We start from the raw sequence: 17863 nt of genomic DNA, 5'->3' as shown, positions 1-17863 counted from the left end.
CTGCTGGTGCTGGGTGAAGGATGTCCTGCTGGATGGGCCGAGTTGCCGTGATGATGTCACAATCAGAGGCTGACATGTCTTATATCCTTGGTCTGTGAAAGCAGTGGTTCCCAACCTGGGTTCAAGACCCCACTAAGAGGTCACAAGTTAAAGGTGTTGGCTCAGATGATGATTTAGTAAAGAAGTAAGAAGAGTAAGACTTGACCAGTCACAAAATGATGTTTGTTTATTCTCAGATGTTTTTCTAGAAAAAGCTTTGCTTCAGGCTGTTGCACCAGTTTGAGTGTGGAGCCCACCATAGTATTTTAATATTGTACAACTACTGCAATTCTCTTATATAATGACATCACAAACAAACATATATCTATTAAGGCTAAACATTTTCTGACTCTCTGAATCTTGCACAAATATTACTCCAGTTGGCAATGAGTGAGTCACATTTGCAAAGAGAAGGTGGGATTTTTCTCACTGTTCTATCTTTGGAGCTGAAAAAATAAATCAGAATGAGTTTTGATTTACAAATAAGCCTCTCTTTGTGGAAAAAACTTTTAATTACTTTATAATTCTATTGTACAGAAATGTATAAAGCCTGCCAGATCCAAGGCTAAGAGTAGTTGAGACAGCATCCAAATACAAAGGTTTTCTGTCAGAAAATAAATTTGTTTTGGTTGTGGAGAAGAGGAACAAGTAAATGATTGATGCCATGCAAATCACACAGCCAGTGCAACAGCCTGCAAGTTTTAAGTGGAGCAGTCACGCTCACAGAATCACAGAACTTGTGTTGATGGGTTGTGACAACGTATGACAAAAGGTGACAAGCCAAAAACAGGTTGGTAACCAGTGTGTTAGGGGGTGAAGAGAGCACTGTCTTAAAAAACATAATCCTAAACAGGATACATTGGCAGCAATGTGTCCTCCATGTGTGATTTCAACGACACATAATGGTGTGATGTTTGTGCTTCATGTCATTCAGACTCTATTTGTACAGATCCGTGTCTCTACAGGTGTGTGACAGCTCTGTGTGAACAGACTCAGTCCTGTGTGGCAGTAATGACGTCGGTTAAGTTTCCATGTCCAAGAGACGCTTCGAGTCTCTGTTTTATTTATTGTTTTGTGGAGTTTTGTGCTGGACAAATCCGATTTATTTTGCTGTGGTTCCAGTCAGGAGTGACGCTGTTGTGTGGGTCTGTTTTTTTAATTTCTGACTGCCCTCTCTGAGTGTAGTCAGGTTTTAATGTCCTCTGTGTATCTCTAGAGAGCACTGAAATGTAATTTAACACCGTCATGTTAAAACCATCCAGATTTCTCCAGCTGTCAATGTTAGAGTTTTAGATTTTCAAATTCTAAACTCCAAAGATGTATTTTCTATTGCATTTAAATGCACAACCATCCATTCATCCATACAACCATCCATTTGCATGCATGTGCAGAGCTTTCCAAGATATTGCATAGACTCTGTCTCTCTTTCTTTCAGTAATTAATTTGAATACTTTTATCTCCTCTTTTCTAATTAACACCATTCCTGCTGCCTCCTCTATCAGAAAGTGGCACTTATCTCTAGTGTTGCATTGCGTTGTTTTATCACATTATGTTGGTTGGCATGATTTTAGAGTCAAATAATCTTCCTGTGTACATCTTCTAGCATGACCCTCCTCCTCAGAGTTCTGCCTCATTTGCACATACAGCAGTATTCCTTAGCACGTACTCTACCACCCACCTGCGAAGTCTGCATGCACTGTACGCTCAACTCGACTGTGAAGTGGACAGGCATCTGCATATCCGGCCTCAAGTTCAAACCTGTCAACTGTTCCGTTTATTTTGATCTAAAAAAAACTTTAACTAAAAACATAAAACTCCTAATTAAACCTCAAAAGACAAAATTACTGTAATTAAAATCCTACCATTTCTATTTAAGGCCTATAGGAAACCTGTTTTGCATTCCTGCCTACTCACATGTTTAAAGTTGACTTCTTTTCTTGAAACTATTGGTATAACAGCTGTTTCTATTAGACTTAAGTGCTGTTCTCTTGTAACTTTAAGCATGTAAACTCTGGGGAACGACCACCCAAAGCAACATGTAGAAAAGATACTAGAAAATAGCACTTCTACTCCCTGCCTGCTAACCATTAACTCACACTCATGCTGTTTTTCTTTTGCCAAATGAACTGGTATCGAAACAGTAATTGAAATTCCCCATAGTCTATTCTTTTTCTATTTGCGTAGAGTACATAACTGCTGCTCAGCTTTTCTGCTTTATTAAGTTATAAATAAAGGCTAAGTAATTGTCGTAAATAATTAATGGTTCAAATTATCCAAGTTAAAATAGTGACTTGGATAGCACTTTTTGTGTAGTTCAAATGATAATTACAGCTCGACACAGATAAATCTGTCAGGTCATTAGCCTCCCTCTCTTTTCCTAATTACTTAAAGTAGCTGTAATATCTTTATGAATGTTTCCTAAAAGAGCTTTTTTCAGCTCTCAGTGCCACAAGATTTACTGAAACATTTACCAAATCAAACAATGTTTTCGAAAATATTTCAACTTATTTCACTATTTACGATTTGAGGGGATTTGTCCTAATGGTGATAATTGAAATTGGAGTGCACCCATTTTCTTATTTAAAGACTTGTGGAGTAAATAAAGCTGAGGTGCAGTATGGACAGGCAAATCTATTTTATTAATTTAAAGACTCTGAAAGCCTCTTTTCTCAATGAGCTTTGTACGAGGGTTGATGTCAAATGACATTAAAACAACTTCCATATTTTCAGCGGTATATTTTGGTTGTTTAGCAAATAACAACAAAAACACCACAATCAGAGTCCAGTTAGTTTCGCTTAGCACAAACACTGGAAGTGGAGAAGCAATGACTTTGTCCATGGATTAGAAAGTGTGTAAACAAGAATGCTTAAAGAATTATTTATTGTTTCTCATACAAAACCGAAGGTATGAATATTATAATTATTAACATTTAATTAATGCAAAGCAATAAATTTAACATTTAATGTGGGTGTATTTCTTTGAAGAATGCAGTAACATGGAATTTCTTCCTTGGAATATGTACGTATTGTTAAGTAGCTTTGGAAAGTTTAAACGATCCAAGAGTGATACCATTTCATCTTCCTTCCACACTAAACCAGGCAAAGTTAAAAAAAAGAAAGAAAAGAAAAGCAAATATTCAAAAGTTAAGGTAAGCAAAATCTATCATTAAAATACCTAAACCTGGAATTATTGATTTTGCTAAATTTAGTTGCTTACAATATACGGAATAATTGAAATTTCAGGACTTCAAAGCAGGAGGAGAGGAGATAATTATAAGTTAGTTCAATTTGAAATACATGATTTAACATTCGATGCAGGGGTCAAAATCAGTGGCTTGTTATTCTTTATTTGAAAGGATGTGTTAATTTTGAACCATTATTATGTTGTAATTGCACCGATTTCTAATTCTGGCTCATAAAATGCAGGAATGTCTGTCCCGTGACGTTTGTACTCACTAGCCGCTGATTATGCTGCTCAGGCCCGTACGTATTAAAGCGGCTCGGAGGTTTTATTGAAGTGATGCTTGAATACACACATGGGGGTGCTTGAATTATAATGTATGTGTTTAGCTGTAGCAGCTTGCATGTTTTAAAGGTTAGGTCTCAGCCACAATGTCTTGAGGATGTGTGTGTGTGTGTTTTGCTGGAGAGCGTTGTGTTTATGTTTCAGCAATGGTACACTGCCACTATGAACCTGCTGGGGACCTGGCTCACTGAACGCATGGATCAGCAGCTCCACGTCTACCAGCTCAAGATCCTCATCAGGATTACCAAGGTGGGAGGGGGGGGACAGAAGCACCTGTCAGGTTGATGAAACACCCACATTTTGTTGTGCTCCACTGACTGTGTTGATGCATCTCTGTCCTCCTGTAGAAGAAGTACCGGGACTTTCGCCTGCAGGGCGTCCTCGACTCCACCCTCAACAGTAAGATGTACGACACGGTGCGTAACAGGCTGACTCTGGAGGAAGCCACCGCTTCAGTGAGGGAAGGGGGCATGCAGGGCATCTCCATGAAGGACAGCGATGAGGAAGATGAAGAAGATGACTAGAGCTTATACACTGACACTCCGTCCCTCTTAACCCCTTCACCCCGATCCCCTTTCACACTTTTGACTTTAGCCTGGTTACTGATGCATGTACCAACTCAGATAGCCACTCTAAGACCTCTTTGTGAGCTCGAAATGCCTATGACGGAAATATTAACTAATAAAATAGTACTTATGCTGAGGAAAATTAAGATTAAAATATTAAAAAATAACCATGATTGGCAGTTTAGCTGTGTCAGATAGCACTGATCTTTGATTCATTCATTTCTAAATTCATTCCTATGTGTTACTAAGCAATATGGAGAACCATTTGTTTGACAGTGTTGAGTGAGATTAATAGGTGTGTCCCTGTCCAATGCAAACCTATATGGCGCTTCTTTGTCGTATTCTACATTCATTAATGGTACATTGTCGTGACGATGAGTGTGTGGACCCTCTTCTTTGTCTTGTCTGTTTTTAAGTGAATGCCAACTGCTTAAAACTAAAAACAAAACTATTTGTTGACGGCTGTTAGAAACATTGTCGTCTGCTCACTGTTATGAACACTGACAGTAAGTCTAGACCTGCATTTTTATCATGTGTCAATGCTGTGTAACCTTATCTCAATTTACTAATTAGACACGATTCAACAGGAATCTTGAACTTCAACAAGTGGGTATTTTAGAGATGTAATATTCTCATAGCTCCATTTTGATAACTTGGGAGATTCTATTTTTATTTCAACATTAAAAGGCCTTTAAACAGGTTCTATTTTAATTGAGTTGCACTTTTACAGAGAAAAGAGCAAAAACAATTTTTTTTATTAAAAAAAAAAAGTGGGTCTGTCTTGGTTCTGTATTTGTGTAGAATGAGATGTCTGGCATTTGTTTGGGTCTCACTGTTGTTTGTATATATTATATAAATATATATAAATATAAAATGCTGTACATTGCATTCTGAGCCATCGCTGCATGCCTGTGGGTTCCCACCCTCCCCAAACGCTTTCTGTTTTCTGTGTGAATTAGCTGGTGGATTCATTCTTGCTTTTGCCTTATGAACGCCAACAGCTGTCATATGCAAGAGCTGTGGCCTCTAAATAAAAATGACTGTACATGTGCATCCGTGCGTTTGTTTACGAGCTGCACCTCCACCTCAGACACAACCACACAAACGAAACTGAGCTTTAGAGAGTAATAGATCAAGAATAAATACTGTGAGTTACAACCTCTCCTTGTTGTTAAAAAATTTACATTTTCAGATTAGCGTGTGTGTGTACAATAAACATAGGATATAATCAGAAGGGCAGTACTTGTGCATTTAATTCTACTACCATTTATACTTCTAGAATGCTTCTTAGGCGACAGAGTGCCAGCAGGGGGAGCCACCACGAAGAGGTGTCTTCCATGAAGGCTTCTTTGCTCTGAACACTCATCCACTGTGCCCACAAAACCACACTTTAACAATGTATGGTAATAGAATTAGGCTATTAAATAGCACTATAACAATAAAATGATGTATGACAGCATCATAGAAATATATGACAATGATATCGTATACACAAAATGATGGATAAAACCATTTTATTATTTAAGTTACAAAGTAGACCTAACTTCCACCTGGCAAACTAACATACTGGACCACTGAATTAATGTCAGGGAAATCTGGTTTAAACTAGTTTGGGTGTCAGGGGGCAGGTGGGATTCTGCTGCTGAATTTTGGACGATAAATATTCCATTAAACTACTACACAAATCAACTCTTCATATGAAAATATAAACATCTGTGATGACAAAGATTACATTAAATTCAAGGTTTTTGAAGTTTTTAACCACAGCATTTGTTTTTACTGAGTGTTGAAATATAAAATAGAAAGGGGTATTGGCATTCATTCAAAAGAGAAATCAGGTACTGAACCAGCATTCTGGCCATGTATTCATCATCAAGTACTTGATGTAGTGTGAAGACACACGGTCAATCAAGAGAGGGACATTCAGATTTGAAACCAGCATATAATTAATAATAAAATTGTTTGGAAACAATTTCAGCCCAAATAAGTCACGGTTTATATCAGAATTCTAAATTTCATTTTCTAACGTGAGGAAACGTTTACTTCAATTATAGTGAGTAATCCTGAGAACAGAAACATGCTGAACTGTTAAAATGCTAAATTCACACTGGTATCTGTACGGCAAGTGTTGATCAATTTTGTTTTTAAATTCTGGCTGATTAAATACATCTCAAGAGAAAACCACTCACATGTTAAGGACTGGAACCACATCTTTGGTTACAAATAAAACATCAATGTCCCAAAAATATAAACTACAGTGCCCACAGAAATTATTCACCTCTCCTGTAAGTCTTCATATTTTATTTATTTACAACTATGAATCACAGTGGATGTAAATATGGGTTTTATATACTGCCTAACACACTTGAGTTGTTTTTTTTTAAGTCTGGCTCATTTAGTGTAACTACAAGACCTACATCACCAGCTGTTGAATTTGAAGTAAACTGCAGATGATGGTGTGAAGAGTCCATGCTGGGGTGGGATGTAAGGCACTGGGAATCCTAATTTAGTGAGAAGAGGGGTCACTGGTGAGACCAGAGGCCAAAAGACAGGAGACACTGTCCAGGGGTTCCACCAGCTGCAGCTTTATGGAAAAGAGACGACAACTCGCCAGAAAGCACGAGGGACAGTTAAAGCTGTGTGTTGTTTGTGGAGGGTTAAAGCAGCAGCAGCTTGATATCAGGTGAAGACGGATCATCTGCAAGAACCTTGTGAGGGTAAAGTTGAAGCAGCAAAAGCTAAAAAACATTTTTTTTTTAAATGAAGGATTCCCTTTTAAGTGATACGATATGTAAAACAATATCAATTGATTTGTCTTAAAATATCTTTTGTTGTTTCACTTCTAAATTACCACCAGCACTTGAAATTATTTTCACTTAAATTTATAGCGTAAATATGATACTGTCAAAAATAAGCAGATGCGTAAAGTCAAGAACGGCCTGCTGTGATTGGCTGTGAGCACAATACCAACAGTCACTCTTTTTTTTTTCTAGATTTTGATGCACACAGAGTAAAGCGTAAGTGCTGTTGGTCTTTGGCTGATCCCCAACTTCAGGCCTTACATAAGTCTAACTAAAAACATGCACTCATTAACAAATTTAGTTATGTTAAAAAGGTTGCTAAAGTTGAAGTGTTTGAATATTTGTGCTATCAACTCTGGGTTTTCTGTTTGTAAGAAATTTAAATTAATTCATAGCCATTTGTTCCTTTTATTGATCAGCAGCAAATATAGGTCATAATTACATCCACTGTGATTTACTGTGATGTAACATGGGGTGAATATTTTTTTGTAGACATTGTACTGCATCAATACAGATACCCATTACATTTGTGAACAATTCTGCTTTGATAGGTTGAAAAGCTGACAAGGAAAAAAGAAGCTTTCCAGATTCTTCATGACACGTTAAAGAACTAAAAAACAAAACAAGAAAAAGAATATCCCTGTAAAAAGTCATAAACATTCACATTAGATGATTTGACACGCATGAACAAAAGAAGCCATAAGTACATTATACAAGACAGCAGTGAGATATTTGGACAATTCATGAAAATTATGCAGGAAATAGTCTCTTAAAAGGTGATCAAGAGCTTCTCGTGTGAAGTGGAGTCACCTAGTCTGATTGAGATGACACAGTAATGCATACTGGGCTATGCTGCAATGCATGGTTTGATTTTAAGACATTATTAGAAGTGGATCTGTGTAACTCATTCAGGTCTTTGTCCTTTAGATTCCTGAAACTTCAGGATTTGCGGTACAAAGGTCTCGGTCGTGTGATGCCAAGATTTCATTGTGAAACGTTTTCACTCGTTGTATTTAGGCAGTAACACTGATAGTATAGTGCAAACTGGAAAGAGCTGCTTTTTCCTCACGTTAACTTAAACAGGTGCAAACGCTCAGCAGGATAACATTTAAGACAAGGGAAAAAAAAGACAAAAACATAAATATCAAAAAACTTCATCAGTATAAAAAGTTATAAGGTTATTCATTTAATCAATAGTCTGGCAAAAAAGGCCTCAAAAGTTTTTTTTTACAAATTAAGTGCCTGTAGGAATGTCCTCAGACGAGAGACTCCATGCTCTCTGCAGGGTCCGATTCATCTGCAATCACCACCCCCCCATTAGTGTCCATGTGCAGGGGGCTCAAGTCACACTCTGTGTTCCCCACCAGGCTGAGCACTGCTTTGTAAAGGTACTGGTACTGCTCCTGTACACACACACAAACACACAGGGTGACTTTACAGATCACATCCTTTAATGTTCTAAACTGTAAAATGTTATGGCATTACTTTAAAAGCCCATTATTTTAGACACAAACATTAAATCAGTTGACCAACTTAATGGAGGGTCATATTCACAATTCCAAGGGAATGAACAGAATTAACAGCCAACTCTGTCGCTCCCTGTGGCTTTTTTGTTTTTCTGCTTTCATTCTCCAGACAATTATTGTAAAAATCCAGTCCAAACAAATCTTCAATTCAAATCTCATTAAACCGCTAGTGCAAGTGGAAAAAAGCCTGGGAAATTAATGACAGCAACACAAAATAATCGCGTGACCAGAATGTAGTGGTGGCTTTCGCACATGAAGCTGAGGTATTTAGTCCATCATTGCAGACGGATGATAAATCATTGAACCTGTTGTTAATTAAGGAGCAGCAGAACAAGTCATCTGTGCACGTGGTAGAAACACTTTGGTCTCCACCAGCCACTGTAGGAATAATCTGAGTCTTCAAGATACTAAATCCTGTCAAGCACATGGATCACAGGGCATACATTTGCTGAAAGATGCCCAAATGCCCCCACAAGCAGGAAAAAGATTATTTACAAACTTCCATATTCCAGGCAGTGGTTGATTTAAATCATCAAAGTAATGAGGTTGTCCAAACACAACATGCAGGTGTTTTATGCATTAATATATTTGAAAAAAAACAACTATTGATCATTTATAAGAGTTATGGCTAAAGTAGGCTCTTTCCAACATTTTTTGATTTCTGGAAATAATCTTCCTATCAATGTGAGACCCCCCCCGGTTTGAAATCCCTACCTCAGAGTACTGGTTGATGTGACAGAAGGATGGACTTACTATATCAGTGAAGACTCCCGGCCTCATTAGATTGATCATCTTAGCCACTTGGTAGACATCAACCATGCCCTCGTTCTCCAGCTGCTGGGAGAGAGTGGTGAGGGCACAGAGCATTCCTGCTGACACTGCACCATACCTGGATGGAGATGATGAATATCAGTGCTGAAGGCAGGGGCCATATGTCAAGGTGTTTTTAAAACATTCAGCAGATTATCTCCAACACAAACAACAACAAGGACTTTTTGTAGTTTAGTGTTTGGCTCTTATCTTTTCTGCTTGTTGCAGACTGGGAAGTTATGGACGTGTGTATTTTCTACATTAATTAAATTTATATGACAGAAAAATAAATATTAAAATGATATGTAGGTTACAGCTTTGACTGATGAAAGGTTCTTCTGTCTTGTCCACACTTTTGGGAAACCAAAAGCGGAGAATTCATAAACTCCTTGTGACATCAAAGGAAGTATTTTCTCATGGATCATGTACAGTTTTCAAGGGTACTACCCCAAAAATACTTCAGAGTGGGACTATAGCTCATCATGATAGCTGTCTGTAGATTATTATTACTGGCATTCACTAAGGACAATAAAACTATCTCCAAGCCATGGAATCACATGTTTCTGACCATCTGGCAAGTATAAAAAAAATCAGTTTAACAAGGATTAAACAAAAGTAATTGAAAACTCAGAAGAAGAAAACGAGTATTATTTAGAGGAAACACTTTTGGAACGATTCCATGTATATCGTGATTGGATCTGACTGATAACCCGAAGATAAACCTGAGGTTGTGACTCGTCATCGACAAGGTTGGAAAATGCCAAAGCATACCTTGTTTTATTTTCCATTTTATGTTAAATGAAAACATAATTTAGAAAATGAACATCATGTGGTAATAAGGGAGATTTTAAACGAGTGATTGAGGCCATTAATTCATTTGAAAACTGTTTACTGTGGTAATAAATCAAGTGAGAATTAGAGCCATTATCTCATAAGCTTGAGTGCATAAATACTTATTAATGACACCAGAAGTGTCCCCTTTGCTGGCTGGAGTGCAGTTTTAACACTTTAGCTTTGGCTTCACATTTCAGACTGGGAAGCTTTGGCCTCTCATTACATTGTCTATGGAATTGATGGGGCCAACATGGGGGTAAGACAAACATACTCATCATGCACAATGGTGGGGCCGTCTCGAGTCATGGCCTCCTCTTTGATCACACTGATGAGCTCGAAGGTGCTGCTGAGCGGGGCATCAGGGTTGGGCCATTTAGGACACTGAAAATGTCTCACCTCCAAAACATAGTCATCCTGCCACACACAGGAGAGATGGGTCACTCCAAGCAACGACAATCACACGACATGACAGACATAATGTACTGTAAAGCCTCTGGGATACTCCACATCAAAGCAATTTAATACCAAGAATGGCCAAGAACCACTGACGAGTGATGTTTCAGGTGACAATGACAGAACATCAAGTATGGCTAAAAGCAACCAAACAGAGCTGCAGGCACCTGTGTGGCCTCTAGGATGAAGTCGTGGATGATGATCTGCTCCTCATTGGAGAGGCACAGTCTGTCCTTACTGATGAGCGTGACAGTGAAAGCAATGCAGTTCATGGCCTCCTCCCGACTTGGCCAGTAAACAAATTCATCCTCAGCCTGCAGGGCAACAACAGCAGGTCAACCAATATATGGAGCCAGGATGTTTAGTCATCCCTCACTATATCCTTTTCTCTTTGTTCATTTATCTATCACTATGATTTATGTAAATGAGATCTGCCCTAAAAAGAAAACAAACTTATTTGTACTTACCAGGCCTTGGTTGTCTGGCAACATAACAATAATTTGAGCATTATGGTCCCAGATCATTCTCCAGAAGTCAGTGGTGGTGTGGGGTAAAGGATGCTGGGTAATGATAAACTCATTACTCCGGAAGTAGCCCTGGGGGGAGGTGAGAAGGTGAGCTGTTAAGAGTCTCTCACGCTCAGACAATGCATTTCTATGAAAGCTGACAGACTACTTAACATTTTCTACGAAACTGTCATCATGAACTGTGAGACCTGTCAGTTAAGTTTTTCAAATTACACAGTCAGGCTATCACACTGTACCATTATGTAGGAAGCGTTAATGTAATCTGTTCCTTTCATTCCAGGCAGAGTGGTAAGTCCGACCCTTGCTCGTTCCGCTGTGGAGAGATTTAACACATTAAATCGCAAACCCAGGCCTCCATGATATCACACTGGCTGATAATGCACACATTCATTACCAGTCTCCGATGTTACTATAGCAACATGGACCATGCCGTCACGGTGCAGCAAATGCACAGAAAGATTCATTTATTGGAATATAAAAAGAGATTGTAATTTTTAATTGAATATGAATTGTGTCTTCCAATGTGTACGGACGGAAAATTATGAAAATGTAAAACTCTACTTTCACAAAAGCTGTAAACCTTATTTTAATGTGTTTCAAAAAAGAGCCATATCTCCTGACACCCCTGAATAAAGAATGCAACCCATTCACTTGTTCAACACGATCTTTGTTCTCCAAAACCACAACTCTACTGGAAGTCTTCTGGTAAAACAGATGAGATGCTCACAAGGGACAACTGAGGAATTGCGGTTCTTCTCCTTGTTGCTGTCTTTGTGGGCACTGAAGCACTCCATGAAGCGTGTGTTGCACTGAGTGAGAAGCTGGTGAAGGAAAAGGCACAGACCAGTAGATCAGAAAACCAGATTTTGGTCCTCTTGGGTATACAGTAAAATTGAACGCCTATATCTTTCACATTGTAATTCACATTTGCACTCAGAAATAAGTGACGGCATGTGCAAGTAATTAATTTCTCTGTATTAATGTTGACAGAACAAGAGCTAGATGAAACACTCATCACATTGTTAATTAGGTAGTAGGGTTGAGACAGACAGACAGACAGACAGACAGACAGACAGACAGACAGACAGACAGACAGACAGACAGACAGACAGACAGACACATGCAGCACTAACAGGACTTGTATACTAAACTATAACTAAAATATAAACAGTATAAAATTAAAATATAAACAGTATACAATTAAATTAAAACCATTCAACCGCATGCTGACCTCACCACCCCCCCCCCCGCTCCTCCTGAGAGAGTCGTTGTACCCCCCGATGGCACAGGTGTAAAAGTTGATGCAGGTGTAAAAGTTTCCAACAAGCCTCTGATCCAAGGACCATCTAAATGTCAGCTGGAGGCACAATCAGCGGACGCTGATGGCTCATCTAACAGGACCGGATCAACCCCCCCTAGGGGATGGGGTGGGGGTGTTTCACTCACCCTGAACTGCTTCTCCAGCTGTGTGCGGCCTGCTGAGTTGGGCGTGAGGATGCTGTTGACGTAACTGTGCAACTTCCAGGCAGGAACCTCCGTCTCTCTACTCAGGATGTCCTCCATCAGGGCATCATGGATGAAAACATATTGCTCCTGAGGGGAGGTTATTCAAAATATGTGTGTATATACAAGTTTAGAATAAAGTTATTAACAATGACATGAATGAGTACAAACAAAATGTAGAACAGAACTTTAAGCCTGTATTTATTGATTTATTTTTTTCATTTTGAGTACGGTTGAGGACAGAGGCAGTGATTGCTTGTTTATATATTCGGATGGAGGCAAACTTCGATCACAGGTAGTGTGTTTGATTGACAGAAAGAAAGATGGTGATATAAAAGGCATTGTGAATTTAAAACACATTGAAACAAATACCAGCAGTGGAAGGAGACATGAAGCAAATGTAGCACTACCACATTAAGTACATGAAGTATGTGCATCAAACCATAGCATAAATCACCAAAGATAATTTATTAATGATGAAGACTATGTCAGAGTTATTTCTGCTCTGTACTGGATTGTAACTATGCATGTAGACACATGTACACTATACATATGCTCAAGCTGGTAAGGGTGGCACTAACTGTACATATACTGTAATATAAACAGAGATATCTTTATATTAAATTTTACATCATCATTTATTAGTTGAAAATAATTTGAATTTACAGCAGATTAGTCACATACTGTTGTGGAGTTGTTTAGTCTATCTCCCCTTACTGTGTGTGTGTGTGTGTGTGTGTGTGTGTGTGTGTGTGTGTGTGTGTGTGTGTGTGTGTGTGTGTGTGTGTGTGTGTGTGTGTGTCTGTGTGTGTGTGTGTGTGTGTGTGTTATTTTACTTTTTATGTTCATTCATTTATTTATTTTGTGCTGGGCCTGCTTTGGTTGTTGAGTGGCAGTATAAAGCATCAAAAGTGTTGCACCAAAAATATCCAGATACAGTTACTGATGCAGAACACATCAGTAACTGTATCTGGATATTTTCAAACTCTGCCTGTGACACACTGCTATTAAAAGTAGCAGCCTGATGAAACATTTCGTCATGAGATTGTGTTTTCATTGGAAACACTTTGCATAATATTATATTTACATATTAATTATTATGCTATAATTTTTTCTGAATGTATCAAATGATTGAATATTGTATTCTTTTCTTTAGTTCTGAATACTCTGGATTTCCTTAAGAAAATTGAGAGAGCTACGAGACAGTGGGTGAGAAAAAATAAACGGCAAAAAAAGATCTGTAGAAAGACATCAGAGCCTCATGTTGAACAGACGCTTACAAAATGTAACTGATAGAAGCCCTCTATTCATAAGTTACTTTTCAATTTAAGAGAAGGAATTGAGTTTCCTAACATATGAGTTGAAATAAAACCTCTTACCTCTGTCTGAACTAGGTAGTTGCGCTGTGTGCGAATGTGTTTTAGAAAATCCAGGATGCTGACTGTGCTTTTGTCCTTGATCTGCCGCAGCATGCTGTCAATGACGATGTAAGTTCCTGTGCGCCCGACCCCTGCACTGAGAAGCAGAGCACAACGGCATATGAGCATAATGGCTGTTAAGTAAATCAGCAAATATGATAATGTAGAAACTGTATGTAACATTTGCTAGATGGTCTGTGAGTGAGATGTGTACCTGCAGTGCACCAGGACGGGGCCCATGTCTGCAGTACGAGCTGCTGAGGAGCGGTTGATGAAGGTGAGGACAGGGAGGGTGTACTCGGGTACTCCCATGTCAGGCCACTCTGTGTAGTGATATTGGATCACGATGCGCTCATTGAGCTTCCCTTTGGGGTTACTCTTCTGACCCTAGAACATGAAAGCAGAACATGTGACCATGAGGACAATGAAATACCGACTCTTCATTCGTTGTGGATGTAAGATCATAACCTGGTTATGAGAGAGGAAATGTAAGCAAAATGTAACACAAATCGCAATTAAACGGGCTGTACCCTTCAAAAGAAGATATTACCTCACATCTGAATACTGGTAGCCATAAAATTGTAAGTATTCCAAAACTAATTGAACAACTGAAAAAGGAACTTGTAATTATAATACAGAATATGGTCAACACAACTGACCTGTTAACAGAAAAGGCTATCTCACATACATCACCTAATGTATCCACATTAGAGTTAGAATGATTGTTCGATTAATTGATTAGGGATGAAAAGGAATTTAATTGCCACATATTTTACATTAAAAAATACATTTTAAGACTTCAGTTATTCAGTCATAAGCAAAATGAATGAACACGTATTGGTGCAAGTTTCTTCAATGTGAACATCTGCTTCTTTCATTTGTTGTTTATGCAACCAAAATTCAGGCAATTAGGTATTTTATATGAGGTTGCAGTTTGAATCAAAGGAGGGTTTTTCACTCAAACTTTAAATCAGATTTGTTCATGGCTGGCCTTAATAGATCCAGGTGTAAAAAGTTAAAGCTCATTGAAGCACAGCAGATATAATAATGACTGTTAATCATCATTCTGATCCATAGCTACCTTTTTAACTTTAGTGTTCCTTATGAGGAAATGCCGTACTGTGTAGCATGCATGCACTTTGGTGCTTTTCAGCATCACCACTATGTTTCCGTACTGCTCACTGTTCTCCGTTGGCCAGTACTGGTCACATTTCCTCTGAAAGGACACAACAGACACAATGAATGGTGCAGCATGTGAAATACGACTGATTTCCAAGTTGACTGCCAAGGAATGAAGAGAGCCTACTCTGCCTTTTTCCACCAGGTTGGTGATCATGATGATGATTCCTGTATTCTGCTCCCACACCATCCTCCAAAAGTCCTCGAATGTTGACTTGAGAGGACCTTGAGCAGCTATATATGCTCTAGGCTGGTTGTAGCCCTGAAACAGGAGGATAGTGGAATATATTGGGAAGATGTAATCAATACTGTATAAATTACCCACAAACCCTGATACAGCTGATGCCACTGGTTTACTGATACAAAATGCTGGTAGGTCATGAAGCAAGCTCCTTCAGCTGAAAGAGACTGTAAATGTTAATACCTGGGTGTATATTATATTAAAGTAAAATACAATTTTCATTGCTGTGTTTTGCTTTAACAATTTTGATATATTTTAAACAGCAATATCACCGAGACATTTGGCACAATTAATATTTATTGCTTTATTCAAGACCATGTCCTACAAAGGCACAAAACCAAAGCAGAGAACCAAAGCAGGCCCAGCACAAAATAAGTAAATGAATGAACACAAAAAGTAAAATAAAACGCATGCACACGCACACGCACACGCACACACACACACACACACACACACACACACACACACACACACACACACACACACACACACACCAAGCGGTTTGTGTAACTCACATCCACGTAGTTAGCATTGATGTAATCTGAATGTTTGGCATCTTTCCCTGCCAAAGCTCGTAATTTCACCCTGCTGTGGTCATCTAGGGAGAGCAATGACATATATTTATGAAATACTAAAAGATGAAAACTTGTTATTGGATTCCACAGTCACAGACATCATAATCAGATTTTACAGATGACTCACAGGCTACAATGTTGATGTATCTGTTTTTGTGCTTGTTATCAGGATGATTGGAATGTTCTGCTGTGATTTTCAAGTCTGCTGTGCAGCGTTGGACCTCCTGAAGAGAGAAACAAAAATACATACATTTCATTAAACACGGAGAGACAATAAATTGATGTCTCAAATCTCAGATTTTGTTTTTCTATGACACTGTTGTTTAAAATGGTAATGTTTCTTTACTTCTGCATGAAGACTTCAGAGCTTCGGATAGACAGCAAACCAGATCCTCTATCATGGATCCAGTTTGTCAGTCAAGGACATTTTTCTGTTGTGACTCCAACTAAGACCTCCAATAGGAAACGCCATTCTCTGTTTTCAGTACGTCACACTTCAGCCCCCACCTCTAAAATACAAAACTATCACTGCCAACAGAATCATTGTGCTACACTTGAAAATTATGCAAACAAGCATTGCATTCAAATGACCCCAATTAGAAGGAGTCCTCTAGAGATAAAGCTTTTTTCTCATTTCGTAAACTGGTTACTGACAGGATGTGTTTCTACTATGCCAACATGCAGACCTTTTCTAATCCCAGCTCTCAAACAGGACGCCATGTGCCTTTGTCAGGTTTTGAGAAGAGATATTGTAATGGTATTATTAATGCAATTTCCAGAAACCTTATAATGAAAATATAAACCACTGCTCTCCTTATTATTGTCTCAAATACCCATTTCCCCATGAGAATTCAAACAGCAGCACATTTTGTGACCTAATCTGTTAGTATATGAAATACTAAAAGATACGTGTCTTCTAGACTATACTAATGCAGGTTGGAGCAGATGCAGAGATCAGAGAAGATCACAAATTAAAAATAAAAATTCAAGACTTGTCTTTCGACAGGAATTGGATGTGAGTGGAGAAGGAGTACCCAGTATTTTAGATTAGGCCCACTACAATTCTGCTGCCATTCTAGACAAGTTGATATTCATGGCAATATGAGCAAACCAAGTTTTTTGGGTCACACTAATGTCATGCCCCAAGTGGAGGAGATAAGTATCTTGGGGTCTTGTTCACAAGTGAGGGAAGGATGGAACGTGAGATTGAAACACGGATCGGTGCAGCTTCTGCAGCGATGCAGTCGCTGTACAGGTCTGTTGAGCCGCATTTTGTAATAAATAGTCCAAAATGTAATAACTTTTTCATTTCATTTTGTAATAAAGCCACATTTTGTAATAAAGTACCGCATTTTGTAATAAACTGCCCCAGCGCATTTTGTAATAAATTTTGCCAGATTATGTAATAACTCTTGACATTTTCGACGTTTATTACAGAATGCACCGTTATTGCAAAATGCGACTCAACAAGGTCCGTTGTGGTGAAGAAGGAGCTGAGTCGTAAGACGAAGCTCTCGATTTACCGGTCAATCTACGTTCCTACTCTCACCTATGGTCATAAGCTTTGTGTCATGACCAAAAGGACAAGATCCCGGATACAAGCGGCTGAAATGAGTTTCTTCCATAGAGTGGCTGGGCGCACCCTTAGAGATAGGGTGAGTAGCTCAGTCACCAGGGAGAAGCTCGGAGCAGAGCCGCTGCTCCTCCGCCTCAAGCGGAGCCAGCTGAGGTGGCTCAGGCATCTGTCCCTGGGGAGGTGTTCCGGGCATGTCCTACTGGGAGGAAACCTTGAGGAAGACCTAGGATACGCTGGAGGGACTATGTCTCTCAGCTGGCCTGGGAACGCCTTGGGCTCCCCCCAGAGG

The 17863-nt window shown here is 38.9% G+C and overlaps 2 protein-coding genes across 6 annotated transcripts in view; one reads left to right on the top strand and one right to left on the bottom strand.

Annotated features, from left to right (window-relative positions):
• The window catches only part of cadpsb (Ca2+-dependent activator protein for secretion b), a 72100-nt gene extending 66899 nt beyond the window's left edge, over positions 1-5201 (top strand). For all 4 annotated transcript variants that reach the window (XM_068315117.1, XM_068315116.1, XM_068315115.1 and 1 more), the window contains 2 exons: positions 3710-3814; positions 3913-5201. In XM_068315117.1, the coding sequence (XP_068171218.1) occupies positions 3710-3814; positions 3913-4089 (282 nt within the window). In that variant the 3' untranslated portion in view covers positions 4090-5201. The remainder of the gene's footprint in view (positions 1-3709; positions 3815-3912) is intronic.
• A 203-nt stretch (positions 5202-5404) lies between these two features.
• The window catches only part of ca16b (carbonic anhydrase XVI b), a 146673-nt gene continuing 134214 nt past the window's right edge, over positions 5405-17863 (bottom strand). For both annotated transcript variants that reach the window (XM_068314951.1, XM_068314950.1), the window contains 14 exons: positions 16126-16222; positions 15939-16021; positions 15310-15444; positions 15085-15219; positions 14218-14390; positions 13965-14100; positions 12529-12675; positions 11810-11903; positions 11319-11395; positions 11023-11151; positions 10723-10869; positions 10374-10516; positions 9212-9347; positions 5405-8335 (listed from right to left, as the gene is read on the bottom strand). In XM_068314951.1, the coding sequence (XP_068171052.1) occupies positions 8189-8335; positions 9212-9347; positions 10374-10516; positions 10723-10869; positions 11023-11151; positions 11319-11395; positions 11810-11903; positions 12529-12675; positions 13965-14100; positions 14218-14390; positions 15085-15219; positions 15310-15444; positions 15939-16021; positions 16126-16222 (1779 nt within the window). In that variant the 3' untranslated portion in view covers positions 5405-8188. The remainder of the gene's footprint in view (positions 8336-9211; positions 9348-10373; positions 10517-10722; positions 10870-11022; positions 11152-11318; positions 11396-11809; positions 11904-12528; positions 12676-13964; positions 14101-14217; positions 14391-15084; positions 15220-15309; positions 15445-15938; positions 16022-16125; positions 16223-17863) is intronic.

This window comes from Antennarius striatus, chromosome 5 (genome assembly GCF_040054535.1).
Source record: "Antennarius striatus isolate MH-2024 chromosome 5, ASM4005453v1, whole genome shotgun sequence".
Taxonomy (NCBI): domain Eukaryota; kingdom Metazoa; phylum Chordata; class Actinopteri; order Lophiiformes; family Antennariidae; genus Antennarius; species Antennarius striatus.
This window is presented reverse-complemented; position numbering and strand designations above follow the sequence as displayed.